General features: G+C 38.1%; 2 protein-coding genes across 5 annotated transcripts in view; both read right to left on the reverse strand.

Moving 5' to 3' along the window:
* Positions 1-12,192, reverse strand: part of LOC125905804 (uncharacterized) — a 54,062-nt gene that overhangs the window by 20,019 nt on the left and 21,851 nt on the right. The window lies entirely within an intron of this gene.
* Positions 1-12,192, reverse strand: part of LOC125905816 (uncharacterized) — a 197,314-nt gene that overhangs the window by 3,138 nt on the left and 181,984 nt on the right. For 2 of the 4 annotated variants that reach the window (XM_049604055.1, XM_049604056.1), the window contains exons 2-9: positions 5,246-5,362; positions 3,610-3,734; positions 2,221-2,631; positions 2,044-2,129; positions 1,582-1,712; positions 952-1,011; positions 419-657; positions 156-303 (exon numbers count right to left, since the gene is read on the reverse strand). In XM_049604055.1, coding sequence (XP_049460012.1) covers positions 156-303; positions 419-657; positions 952-1,011; positions 1,582-1,712; positions 2,044-2,129; positions 2,221-2,631; positions 3,610-3,734; positions 5,246-5,285 — 1,240 coding nt within the window. In that variant the 5' untranslated portion in view covers positions 5,286-5,362. Of the gene's footprint in view, positions 1-155; positions 304-418; positions 658-951; positions 1,012-1,581; positions 1,713-2,043; positions 2,130-2,220; positions 2,632-3,609; positions 3,735-5,245; positions 6,702-12,192 lie in introns of those variants that run through there. The other 2 variants (XM_049604054.1, XM_049604053.1) reach the window with 2 other exon arrangements.

Genomic DNA, 12,192 nt, shown 5'->3' on the forward strand with positions numbered 1-12,192 from the left:
ACACGTGGACAAAATGCACAAGGTCAGATCTGATCAAACCATCATGGATGAAAGAGGAGGACGACAAGACACTAGCACATGTACTTGACAATTAACATGCCTGAAGGTCCACCCTAAACTCTGATCACTAATAACACCAAAACATCATTGCTTACCTTTGTCCATTCCCATTGGGGGTTTCAGCGTCTTTTTCCAGACACCAAAAAACTGCACCTTCTGGCAGAAGTCATGCCATCTTCCCTTCACTTCATCGATGAAGTTGCCATTATCTTTATCCAAAATGCGATGAAGCTCCTCCATCACCTATGAAATATTCAGGATACCAATACAGACATATGAATGCATCACTTAGGAGGAGGAAATTGGTATATTAAACATTGTGTGTGGTTTTAATCATGCACAGTCAATAACGACTTACATGTCCAATGTCCTTGAAACAAGGATATGCTTCTATAACCTTCTTGTGTCTGTCATCCTCGCGAATGGTATTTGAATCAATGAATGCTCTTCTGGCTTGAAATTCCAAATCTAGGAGATGAGAGACATCCTGGTGGTTTGGATTTTTTCTTTTAAACAAAGTTTGTAGGGTCTTGTAGTGCTTGGCCAAGGTTGCTGGACTGTAGGGTTCTGGACTGTCAATATCTGCAGGCTTGTTAGCTGTAAGACAAAAAAACATAATGTGCCTCACTTAAAAAAAATAATCTCATGTTGTGAAATGACAAAAAATGTCAGAAATCTGCCATAAAAAAATCATGCATTAATATTAGATTATACTTTCATGGAGTTAAATCTTTTAACAAACTTCAACCCTGATCCTAACTACCAAATATTTATTAATTTTTCAGAAATGCAATCATATACAACTGCCTGTAGGCACACAAGTACACACCTACCAAAATGCACACCCCCCCACCACACACACACAGCCATGAGGCAGTTGGACGAACTCACCATCAGGACTGGCTGGGGAAGAGGGTTCTTCTTCAAGTAGGCTTTGTGATCTTCTTTTTCCTTAAACACATAACACAGACATCCTTCTGTCAGGATAATACACTTTAAGGATCATTTCAGTATTTTGGAACCTAAACCAAAAATTTCATTAATTAAAAAGAGCAAAAATGCCTCTAGTGAAGCACATGGCTTTTAAACACATAACATAATTTGATATGCAGAGTGGTAATAGAAAGTAGTGTTGCACAGACTGATACTACAAAAGTACCGTGGTACCCAGCTGTTCAAAATGATACAATACCAGCTTTCATTAATACCGATACTTTATGAATTACATCGTTTTAATAAGAGCCATGTTTCTTCACGTGTGACAATGAGGTTGTGGCTGTGTGTGCCTGTTCAGTGCTTTGCCTTCACAAAGCCAGATTTCTGTTAAATGTTAATTTCTGCAATAATGTTAATGCATTGATAATAAAACAGCACAAATGTATCCTCTGATGCCCATTTTAAAGCCTTTTACTTCTGTCATTTCAGGAATATCCTCTTGACCCAATAATGTGGGTTTATTAGTTTATCTGAAATATAAATACCACACAAGGGCAAAATTGTAAATGCAAAGTTGAAACTCACCTAACTCACTTTCTTTACTGCTGTCTGGGCTGCTATTCTCTTCTGTGGACCGATCCAGAATGATTGTTGAGTCACTTGAATCAATTTCATCGGTGTCTCTTGGCTGCTCAAGACGGCGCCTCTTTGTAAAGCTGAAAAGATTAGTCCGTTAATCAATTAGTTGTCAACTATTAAATCAATCAATCAATCCATCACTTTTTTTGTATAGCACTTTTCATACATACAAAATGTAACACAAAGTGCTTCATACAATAAAAACCAATACCCCCTCATACACATACACACAAACAACACATATCTTTAGGTAGTGGACAAAACAAGACATTTGAGGAGGAAAAAGTGATCAACATTGTTCACAACTTTTTGACATTTTACTGATGAAACAACTGATCAATTAATCTGGAAAATTATTAACAGATTAATTGTTGATAAAAAAAAAAAAATCATTAGTTGCAGCCTTACCTCTTTGAATGTCTCCCATCTGGAGTGTTTTTTTGGGGGGATCTCACATTTTGCAGTCTTTTGTATAGCTGTGCGTACACAGTGACCTGTACAAGACATTTAATATATTTTTCAAACCGCTACTAAAAATGTCCAACATGAAACACTTTGGTCATAAACTGGATGCATTTCACTTACCCATGTATTCTTGATGCCTTGGTCCTGTAGCATGGGGTAGTACAGTACTATTCTCTTTGCCATTGCTGTAATTTCTGGTTTTGATGGGTATCGGTGTGATTCTCCATCCCCTTTTGCCCTCAGGATTGCAATCATACTAGTCATGGTGTTTCGGATGAGCCGGCATCTGAGCTCCTTTGACATTTGGCAGTTGCGCTCTTCGCCTTTCTTTGACAACTCAAAGTATTGTTGGCGGACTTGCTCAAGTTCAGTGTCGGTGTGCAATACATATTCTGGAGAAGATAACTTCACAACCTTTTCAGGGCTTGTGTACTTTGTAGGAGTTGCGTTCACAGGAGTGGAGGTCTGTCGCATGGGTGACTCATTAATGGAGGAACTGCCCGAAGATTTTGAGTCGTCTTGGCCAGATTCCTGTAAAAAAAAAGATAATGAACTACTGCAAAATGCAACATTTCTTTTTTCCTTAATAACACAAAACTACAATGCAGCACTGACGGCATTGCACAAGTATAACTAAGCAATGTGTTCCATTTGATCAACTAACTGAAGACATATCAATTAATCTATAAAGCAAAGTATTTATTTCTTGAAAGAGAAATTACTGATCATTAATTTTGAACATGTGAAACAACCAGGTGAAGAGCTGTCCGACTCTGCCCGTGATCGGGTAAAACTCGCTGCAATCGGTGGTTTGATCAGACACGAGAGTGGAAAACACTGTTAAACTCTTGGTTTGACAGTTTGTCAGTGACAGTGTGCAGACGGATACATAGGCATTTATTTAATACACTAATCAAAATGTAGTGCTGATGTGAAAAAATAAACAACTATGATGTGTTGTAAAATTGCATCCTTAAATTGTAATGGATGAACTGTACTGCATCCTTCAATACTATATAAGAAAGAACAGAAGAAAATACAAGTAATATTAGTATACGTAATGAGTAGTATTTTAACTGCAATAAGTCAGAGTAGTATTGCAATTAATCGAGTTAATTTTTTTAATCGTTTGACAGCCCTAATTAAAAGGGATAGTCCTTGATGACAGGCTCATTCCATTATTCCCTTTTTGGGCTGCAAGTTAATGGTAAAGCTATCTAATTTGGCAGGAATAATTAGCCTGTTTAATAATGTTAGGCCACATAAACATTTAAACACTTGACAACAGCCTACTGTAACAGGGAAGGAGACAGAAAAAGGTAGGTTTGGTGACTGCCAACTGGTGTTACAACATAAAAAATAACTGCAAAAGGAACAAAAACAGAATAAACTTAACTGACAAAAACTGAATTGAACACGCCTGTAGGCTACCCTGCCTGTTCCAAAAGCAATGTGCTGCTGCCAACTTAAATAGGTGGTTAGTTAAGGCCACGTCACTGAGAAACTGACCTCCAATACACCATGACAGGCACGCCAGACCGCTTTTCTCCGTAAAAAGTTCTCTGGGCCTGGGAAAAGATCCCGCAAGTCTTCACGAGACAGGGTGCCCATCATTTCCTCGCTGATGTTGGCAGCTATGAACACATTGGAAGACAAACATAGCAAGATGAAATAGTGCCCTAGAAATGAAACTGCACGAGACTATTAAAAGTTGACACTTCACTCAAATTAGGTTGCTAGTGATAACCAGTTTAGTATAGAAATGTAGATACCTCATTGGCTGCTGCTGTATGTTGTATAGAAGTTACTAGTATAACTAGGGCTGCCCCTGACTAAGAATTTTCCTAGCCAACCAACAGTTGTCATTTGGGGCCATTAGTTGACTAGTCTCTAATTATTAAGATATATATTTTGAGCAGCCAGGGCAACATAATGGCTTGAATTCCAGGTCAAAGACAGAATTTTACTAGTAACATTGTCAACACTGAACTATATTATAGATAAAAGTGCAAAACCATAATAATGTGCATTAATTAATATACATTGTATAATCAATGCACATGACACACTGGGCCAGCTGCCTGTTAATTGCAATAGCTACAAAGCAGTAATGATTGTGAAAATGTCAGCAAGGAGCAAGGAGAAACTGAACATTTTGCTGAATTTCAACACAGTATGACGTCTTTTTAACCTGTAGCACCTACACAATAACGTATGAATTTTCAAACTAGGAATTTTACAAGTGCACACATGAAGCATGCAGCACACTGCAGCAAATGTATTGGAACTGCATAAATACTGCACATACTTTGTAAACACACAAAATCCTTTGCTAGACCAATCTTGTCATAGCTAAGATATCTACTGAAAAAAAATATTTTTTCCATGGACAAATTTAAATACTACATCTACAAACTTTATTATTAAGCTGATGGCGCTGTGCGGCCTGCACAGGTGAATATGAACATTTCCAGTAACTTCAGAACTATGCAAAGTCAAAATGTATTTTTAAAAAAATGATGTAATCATTTCCTACATTCATAACATGATTTTGTCTGACAAATTATTCCTTCACCCTAAGCAAATTGAATATTCACCTTGCGTTACTCGCTCGACTGTGACTGCCAGATCATTTTGGGAACTTTTATAGTTATGCACGTTACATGTGCGAGTGTGTTTATTCACCCCACAGGCAGCCATAAGCTAATGAGCAACATGCCAAGAGCTAACGAGGCAGCCACCAGGAGCTGTGTGTCGGCCACGACAACACTAGAGATGCTGGCTTTCTTGGTTTTGTCCTAATCCATCTCTTGCTTCCCCCCTCTTCTTTGAGAGAGGGCACACAAACACATAGACAGCTGCCTGTGGCAGCCAGTGCTCGTTTACTGTTAGCATGTTGCTCATTAGCTTACGACTGGCTGTAGGATGAATAAATACACTTGCATGAGTAACACGAGTAACTACAAATGTTTCCAAAATGAGGCAGTGATCAAACTCACGCAAGTGACGGAAGGCGAAAATTCGCTTCAACATCATAGACCACATTATGCGTAAACTAATTTAATTAACACACCTCTGTGTTCGTATACCTAAGTAAAACGTATGTTCGTGTAATATATTTAAAAATAGCATTTGCATACATTACCCCTTAAAATGGACACTGCGACCTCATCCAATTCTTCCATGCTGTAGCTGACTTAGCTAGCTAGTTAGCTCTGCTAACGTTAGCTCACGTCCCGCTGTCGGTGCTGTCTCTGTTCGGCTGCAACGTTACACAATAAATACACACTGAAACATCGATAACATTCAAAGGGTGTCAATCAATCAATCAATCAATTTTATTTATAAAGCCCAATATCACAAATCACAATTTGCCTCACAGGGCTTTACAGCATACGACATCCCTCTGTCCTTAAGACCCTCACAGCAGATAAGGAAAAACTCCCCAAAAAAAACCCTTTAACGGGGAAAAAAAACGGTAGAAACCTCAGGAAGAGCAACTGAGGAGGGATCCCTCTTCCAGGACGGACAGACGTGCAATAGATGTCGTACAGAACAGATCAGCATAATAAATTAACAGTAATCCATATGACACAATGAGACAGAGAGAGAGAGAGAGAGAGATATGCAGGTAATGACAGTAGCTTACAACAACATTAATGAAAGTAATAATATTATAGTTATAGTTCTGGTTACTGCGGTACAATATGTTGAAAGTATGTATTAATACCTGGCAGTATACATGTGTGACAATAATCATATGTGTATAATAACAGAAGAAGTATGACTAATGACTAATGATGGCAGCAGCAGGAGGCATCTGGCGGGACCACGGCAGCAGCACAACCACACACGTCACGCTGTCCAGGCACCGCTGCGGTATGAGTTAATCTGGGAGACAGTGGAGCACAAAGGCTCCGGAGAAGAAGCTGAGTTAGTGACATCCAGAATGGCCGGGTTAGCTAGATGCAGTAATAGGATACGAGAGAGAGAGAGAGAAGGAGAGAAGGGGCCCGGTTTATTATAGAGAGGTCCTCCGGCAGACTAGGCCTAAGTCAGCCTAACTAAGGGCTGGTACAGGGCAAGCCTGAGCCAGCCCTAACTATAAGCTTTATCAAAGAGGAAAGTCTTAAGTCTAGTCTTAAATGTGGAGACGGTGTCTGCCTCCCGGACCGTAACAGGAAGATGATTCCACAGGAGAGGAGCCTGATAGCTAAAGGCTCTGGCTCCTGATCTACTTTTGGAGACTTTAGGGACCACGAGTAACCCTGCGTTCTCAGAGCGCAGTGTTCTGGTGGGATAATATGGCACTATGAGCTCTCTAAGATATGACGGAGCTTGACCATTTAGAGCTTTATAAGTTAACAGTAGGATTTTAAATTCAATTCTGGATTTTACAGGGAGCCAGTGCAGAGAAGCTAAAACAGGAGAGATATGATCGCGTTTCTTAGTTCCTGTTAGTACACATGCTGCTGCATTCTGAATTAGCTGGAGAGTTTTTAAGGACTTACTAGAGCTACCTGATAATAGAGAGTTACAGTAATCCAGCCTTGAGGTAACAAAAGCGTGGACCAATTTTTCTGCATCTTTTCAGGTCAGGATAGGCCTAATTTTTGCAATATATTACGCAGATGAAAAAATGCAGTCCGTGAGGTTTGTTTTAAATGACAATTAAAAGACAAATCTTGATCAAATATTACTCCGAGGTTTCTTACGGTAGTGGCAGAGGCCAGAGCAATGCCATCTAGAGAAACTATGTCATCAGATAAAGAGTCTCTGAGTTGTCTGGGGCCAAGAACAATAACTTCAGTTTTGTCTGAATTTAACATCAGGAAATTGGTGCTCATCCAAGTTTTTATGTCTTTAAGGCAATTATGGAGTTTAGTTAATTGATTGCTTTCTTCTGGCTTCATTGATAAATACAACTGAGTATCATCCGCATAACAATGGAAATTTATAGAGTGATTTCTAATGATGTTTACCTAAAGGAAGCATATATAGAGTAAACAGGATTGGTCCGAGCACAGAACCTTGCAGAACTCCAAAACAAACTTTAGTACGTAAGGATGGTTCATTGCGAACGTCAACAAATTGAAAACGATCAGATAAATAAGATTTAAACCAGCTTAGTGCTGAACCTTTTAAGCCAATTAAGTGATCCAGTCTCTGCAGTAGAATTTGATGGTCAATTGTGTCAAACGCCGCACTAAGATCTAATAAAACAAGTACAGAGACGAGTCCTTTGTCTGAAGCAATCAGAAGGTCATTTGTAATTTTAACTAGAGCTGTCTCAGTGCTATGATGCACTCTAAATCCTGACTGAAATTCCTCAAATAAATTATTATCCTGGAGAAAATCACACAGCTGGTCTGCGACTACTTTCTCAAGGATCTTTGACATAAAGGGAAGATTAGATATTGGTCTATAATTGGCTAACACCTCTGGATCCAGGTTGGGCTTTTTTAGGAGAGGTTTAATTACAGCTATCTTAAAAGACTGTGGTACATAGCCTGTTAATAAGGATATATTGATCATATCTAATATATGAGTGTTAACTAAAGGAAAGACCTCCTTAAGTAGCCTAGTTGGGATGGGGTCTAAGAGACACGTTGATGATTTGGATGAAGAAATCACTGCAGTCAATTCTTGAAGAGAAATTGGGGAGAAGCAATCTAAATATATATTAGATTTTACAGCTGTGTTTGAGGTTAGGTAGGTACTATCTGAGGGCAGGAGGTCATGAATTTTGCCTCTAATAGTTAGAATTTTGTCATTAAAAAAGCTCATAAAATCATTACTGCTAAGGGCTAAGGGAATACAAGGCTCAATAGAGCTTTGACTCTCAGTCAGCCTGGCTACAGTGCTGAAAAGAAACCTGGAGTTGTTATTATTGTCTTCTATTAGAGCTGAGTAATAGTTTGCTCTGGCATTGCGGAGGCCCCTCTTATAAGTTTTGAGACTGTCTGTCCAGATTAAACGAGATTCTTCCAGTTTGGTTAATCGCCAATTCCTTTCAAATTTTAGCGATATTTGTTTTAACTTACGGGTTTGACAGTTATACCAAGGAGCGAACTTTCTTTGCTTTTTTAACTTCTTTTTAAGAGGAGCTACAGAGTCGAGCGTTGTTCGTAGCGAGCCTACGGTGCTATCAACAAAATGATCAATTCGGGAGAGGTTAAAGTCGGCACGGGAAACCTCTGTTACTGAAGGTATTGGTATTGAATTTAACAACGAAGTAATCTTTTCCTTAAGTTTTGCGACAGCACTATCTGATAAACATCTAGTATAGTAACTGTTGCTGAGTGGCGTGTAATCGAGTAAAAAGAAATCAAAAGTAATCAGATAATGATCCGATAGCGAGGGATTCTGTGGAAAGACTTTTAGGTTATCAATTTCAATTCCATACGTCAGAACTAGATCGAGGGTATGGTTAAAACAATGAGTAGGTTCATGTACACCCTGACTGAAGCCAATGGAGTCTAATAATGAGATAAACGCGGTAGCCAGGGAGTCATTATCAATGTCGACATGAATGTTAAAATCGCCTACAATAATAACTTTATCTGATTTAAGAACTAAACTGGATAAAAACTCTGAGAATTCAGATAAAAATTCAGAATACGGGCCAGGAGCACGGTACACTATAACAAATAAAAGTGGCTGCGAGGTTTTCCAGGTCGGATGTAAATGACTAGGTGTGTGATGTGAACTACAAAAAATAGCACTGGATACAGCATTTTAACTTACTTGTAATGAAACACGGATTCAAATAAGTCTCAGTCAGTCTTTTTCAAATAGAAAAAACGTTGCACGCACGTTGCTTCCAAGAGCACCTGGCTGCTGACGTCCACCAGATCATGCGCAACAGGGCTCTCAGACCAGAAGTTAGTCCTCTTTTTTCTCTAGCAAGGTGCCTCTATTTTGTTTGGCCCAAAGGAAGGTTGTTTTTTTTAACAAAACAACTGTCTTCTGTGCACTGCAGATTAACGCTTATTATTCTAGAAAACTAAAAGAGAATTTAGTTTACCCCCACATTTATGGCAACTTAGCAGGCGGGTGTAACCATAGTAACGAGTTTTTTTTACGGCAGTCACAACCGCAGCCTTGCTCTACCGATGTCCTTGCTTCCAACATGATTTGGCGTTGCTTCATATGCCACGTATTTGTAGCATTGACTCTAAAACAGCTTTTGAGTCACATTAGCACCATGCACAGTCGCAGCCCTGACTTTCGCGTGGTGTGTGGAATTGATGGCTGTCCAAGTGAGTACAGGGTGTATAACTCCTTTTACTATCACGTAAAGCGGACGCACACACATCATCTCCTCCGAGTTGAAGCGGCCGAGGAGGAAGAATCAACTCGCCACGGTTTACCTGGAGCAGGTGAAAGGACAGCCACAAACTACCAAACTAATGCGAGCTCCGTGGCTGAGACCGATGCAATGCATTCTTCAGCGACTGACGAGGGCTCAAGCATCGGCATTTGAACGGTAAGTCGTTATTTTTTACATAAGCCCGAGAAACGGGCTGCAGTGGCTGAAATGTAACGTTGACATTTATTGAGGCCAACTGTGCCTGATCCAAGCACGTCCACTAAACGTGTTTGTTTTTTGACAGGCTCAGGTTGTAATTTTAAGTGAAAGTAATAGCAGTATAGAAAGTAATGCGTTACTGTAATGCCACTAATTTTGGCAGTAATGAGTAATCGAATCAGTTGCTTTTGTTAAATTCAGTAACTCACCTGAAAAGTGGATGAGAGCTGCGGCAGAGACACAAAGTTGCAGTCTAGTCAGACAGTGTTTTACTCATCCATCCGCTGTTGTAAATGCATCCAAACTTAGCAGCAAGTCCCGTTACTTAAAAATGGTACTATAATGTTGAAATACATGTTGAAATCAGCAGGGTAAAAGCTAGTTAGCTAACTGAATGAGGTGCCATTATGGTGACATATGATGTGTTCAAAGTTGACTCAGTAAAATGACTATTAGGCAAAGGTAAATAAAATGACATTATGATGTGTTCAAAGGTAACGTCAAGAAAAAGAAATTTAGGTACACGAAAATAAAATAGCTATTCGTCTGCACATTAATAAGAGCATTAAAGCAAATATTTAAAAGTAACACAAGTTACTTTTTGAGTAACTAATTACTTTTATATGCAGTGATTGCTAAATTAATTCAGTTATTTTTTAGAGATGAAACTAGTAACTCTAACAAATTTCCGATTTTCAGTAAGTTGCCCGATACATGTAACGAGTGAAGTAACTGGTGACATAACTAATTACTTTCATACAAACCAATCAGTAAGTTGTTTTGTTTGCTTTTTAAAGGAGTAATCAATAATAAATAACTAATTACACTACCTGAGTAACTTGCCCAAGACTACTGACAACATTTACAAAGCCAGCCCTACTGTGACTTTTTTTGTGAAAGAATATCCCTTTTTTTTAAACAAACGACTTTTATATCGTTCTTTTCAAAGCTATCAGCCTTCATTGAAAAAATCAGTAATGTTAGTCATTTAAACGCCAAATTAAAAAGTACAAGTTATCCTTTAACAGTTTGAATCAAGTATAGAGGCTGTAATATGTGTATTATTAGTTTAACAAAGTTAGAACTGGCAGGTGAGACATGCCAGACTGGCTGGGGGTTTTAAACTATTCACATAAAATAAATTAAGACTCTTAGTGTTCATACAACAATGAAATGTTATTGTATTTTGATATGTGGAGTGAAATTGTGGAACAGACTGAATGTGGAGCTAAAGCAATGTTCAAACATGATCCAGTCTAAATAAAAGTATAAAGAATTTATTTTCATGAGGTACAGGTATGAAGAAGGGCTTTGATAATCTCCAGGGGTTTGCAAAGGTTTATATAGATTAGAATGTATGCTACATTATGTATAAATAGATTTTTTTGTATGATTATATATGGATATGTGAGTATATTTATATTTTGTACATGTATAGTTTATTATATATCGATTAGATGTATTTAAAGAAGATAAAATAATACACTGATAATTATAAGACTAGCTCAGGATAATAACTAGGTAGTGTATAAAGGAGTAGGATTAAATAAGTTTATACTTTTTCCTACTCCTTTTCAAGCATTTAAATAAAGATGTTTAAATGTTTTTGGACAGAGTCTATGGCCTTTCTTCCTTTTGTTTTTCTTTTCTTTCCCTTTTTTCTTTTCTTGTTAATCTGTTTTCAAGTACTGTTTTTTTGTCATTTTAGTTATTTTACATGCTCGAATTAAAGACATCAATCAGTAAAAATACACCCATCTTCTACCTTTTTATAGGAAGAAATCTAGCTAGCTAGCTTACCCAGGTAGTTACTGTCAGATTGTCTGGTGGTGCTACCAACCAATGCCACTATTTTCCCTGTTTTAATAGATATGTTTGTTGTTAATCTGTTTCAGAGTGGATTTCAAGAAAGTGGAGAGGGTCGCATGAATGTTGATCTTTCTAAACATGCAACTGCATTTCTTCTTCAAGCCAGGGAAACCCATCGACTGACACAGGTAATTTATGCCATGAATTTTCCAATGAATTCTATTTTATTGTTAGTGAGCTTAAAAGCAATATGCTTAAACTGCTGAATGACTTGGGCACTGTTCAGACCTGGCATCTTGGCTGATCTTATCACACGTCGACAGCTTTAGGTATGTCAGTGAAACACCTGACATTAGAATGTGTCTTCACATGCTTCTTGAGTGACCACTTGTGGTCAGATCTCACTTCCCCGCTATATATGCAAATAGACACGTACTTTGCATACAAAATCTGCCCATCCACTATATTTGCTGAGCATGAGCTAAGAATAGAGACAACAGAATACACACAACATTACACTTTAATTTAGCATGTCCACTTGTGATCCGATTGCTCAAAACGCATAATAAAATCAAGTGTAAATAATGTCTTAAAGCCACAGAAGGTAATATTATTTCATTATAGTTTTGGTGGAAATAACTTATTTTGATCAGAAAAAAAAAAAAAAAAAGTGTGAGTTTGCATGTTGACTGTGTTTTTATATGAATTTTATAATGTAGTATTTTTGTTTGTTGGTTTGGTTTTTTTCCCTC

This window comes from Epinephelus fuscoguttatus, linkage group LG18 (assembly GCF_011397635.1).
Source record: "Epinephelus fuscoguttatus linkage group LG18, E.fuscoguttatus.final_Chr_v1".
NCBI classification, from domain to species: Eukaryota; Metazoa; Chordata; class Actinopteri; order Perciformes; family Serranidae; genus Epinephelus; species Epinephelus fuscoguttatus.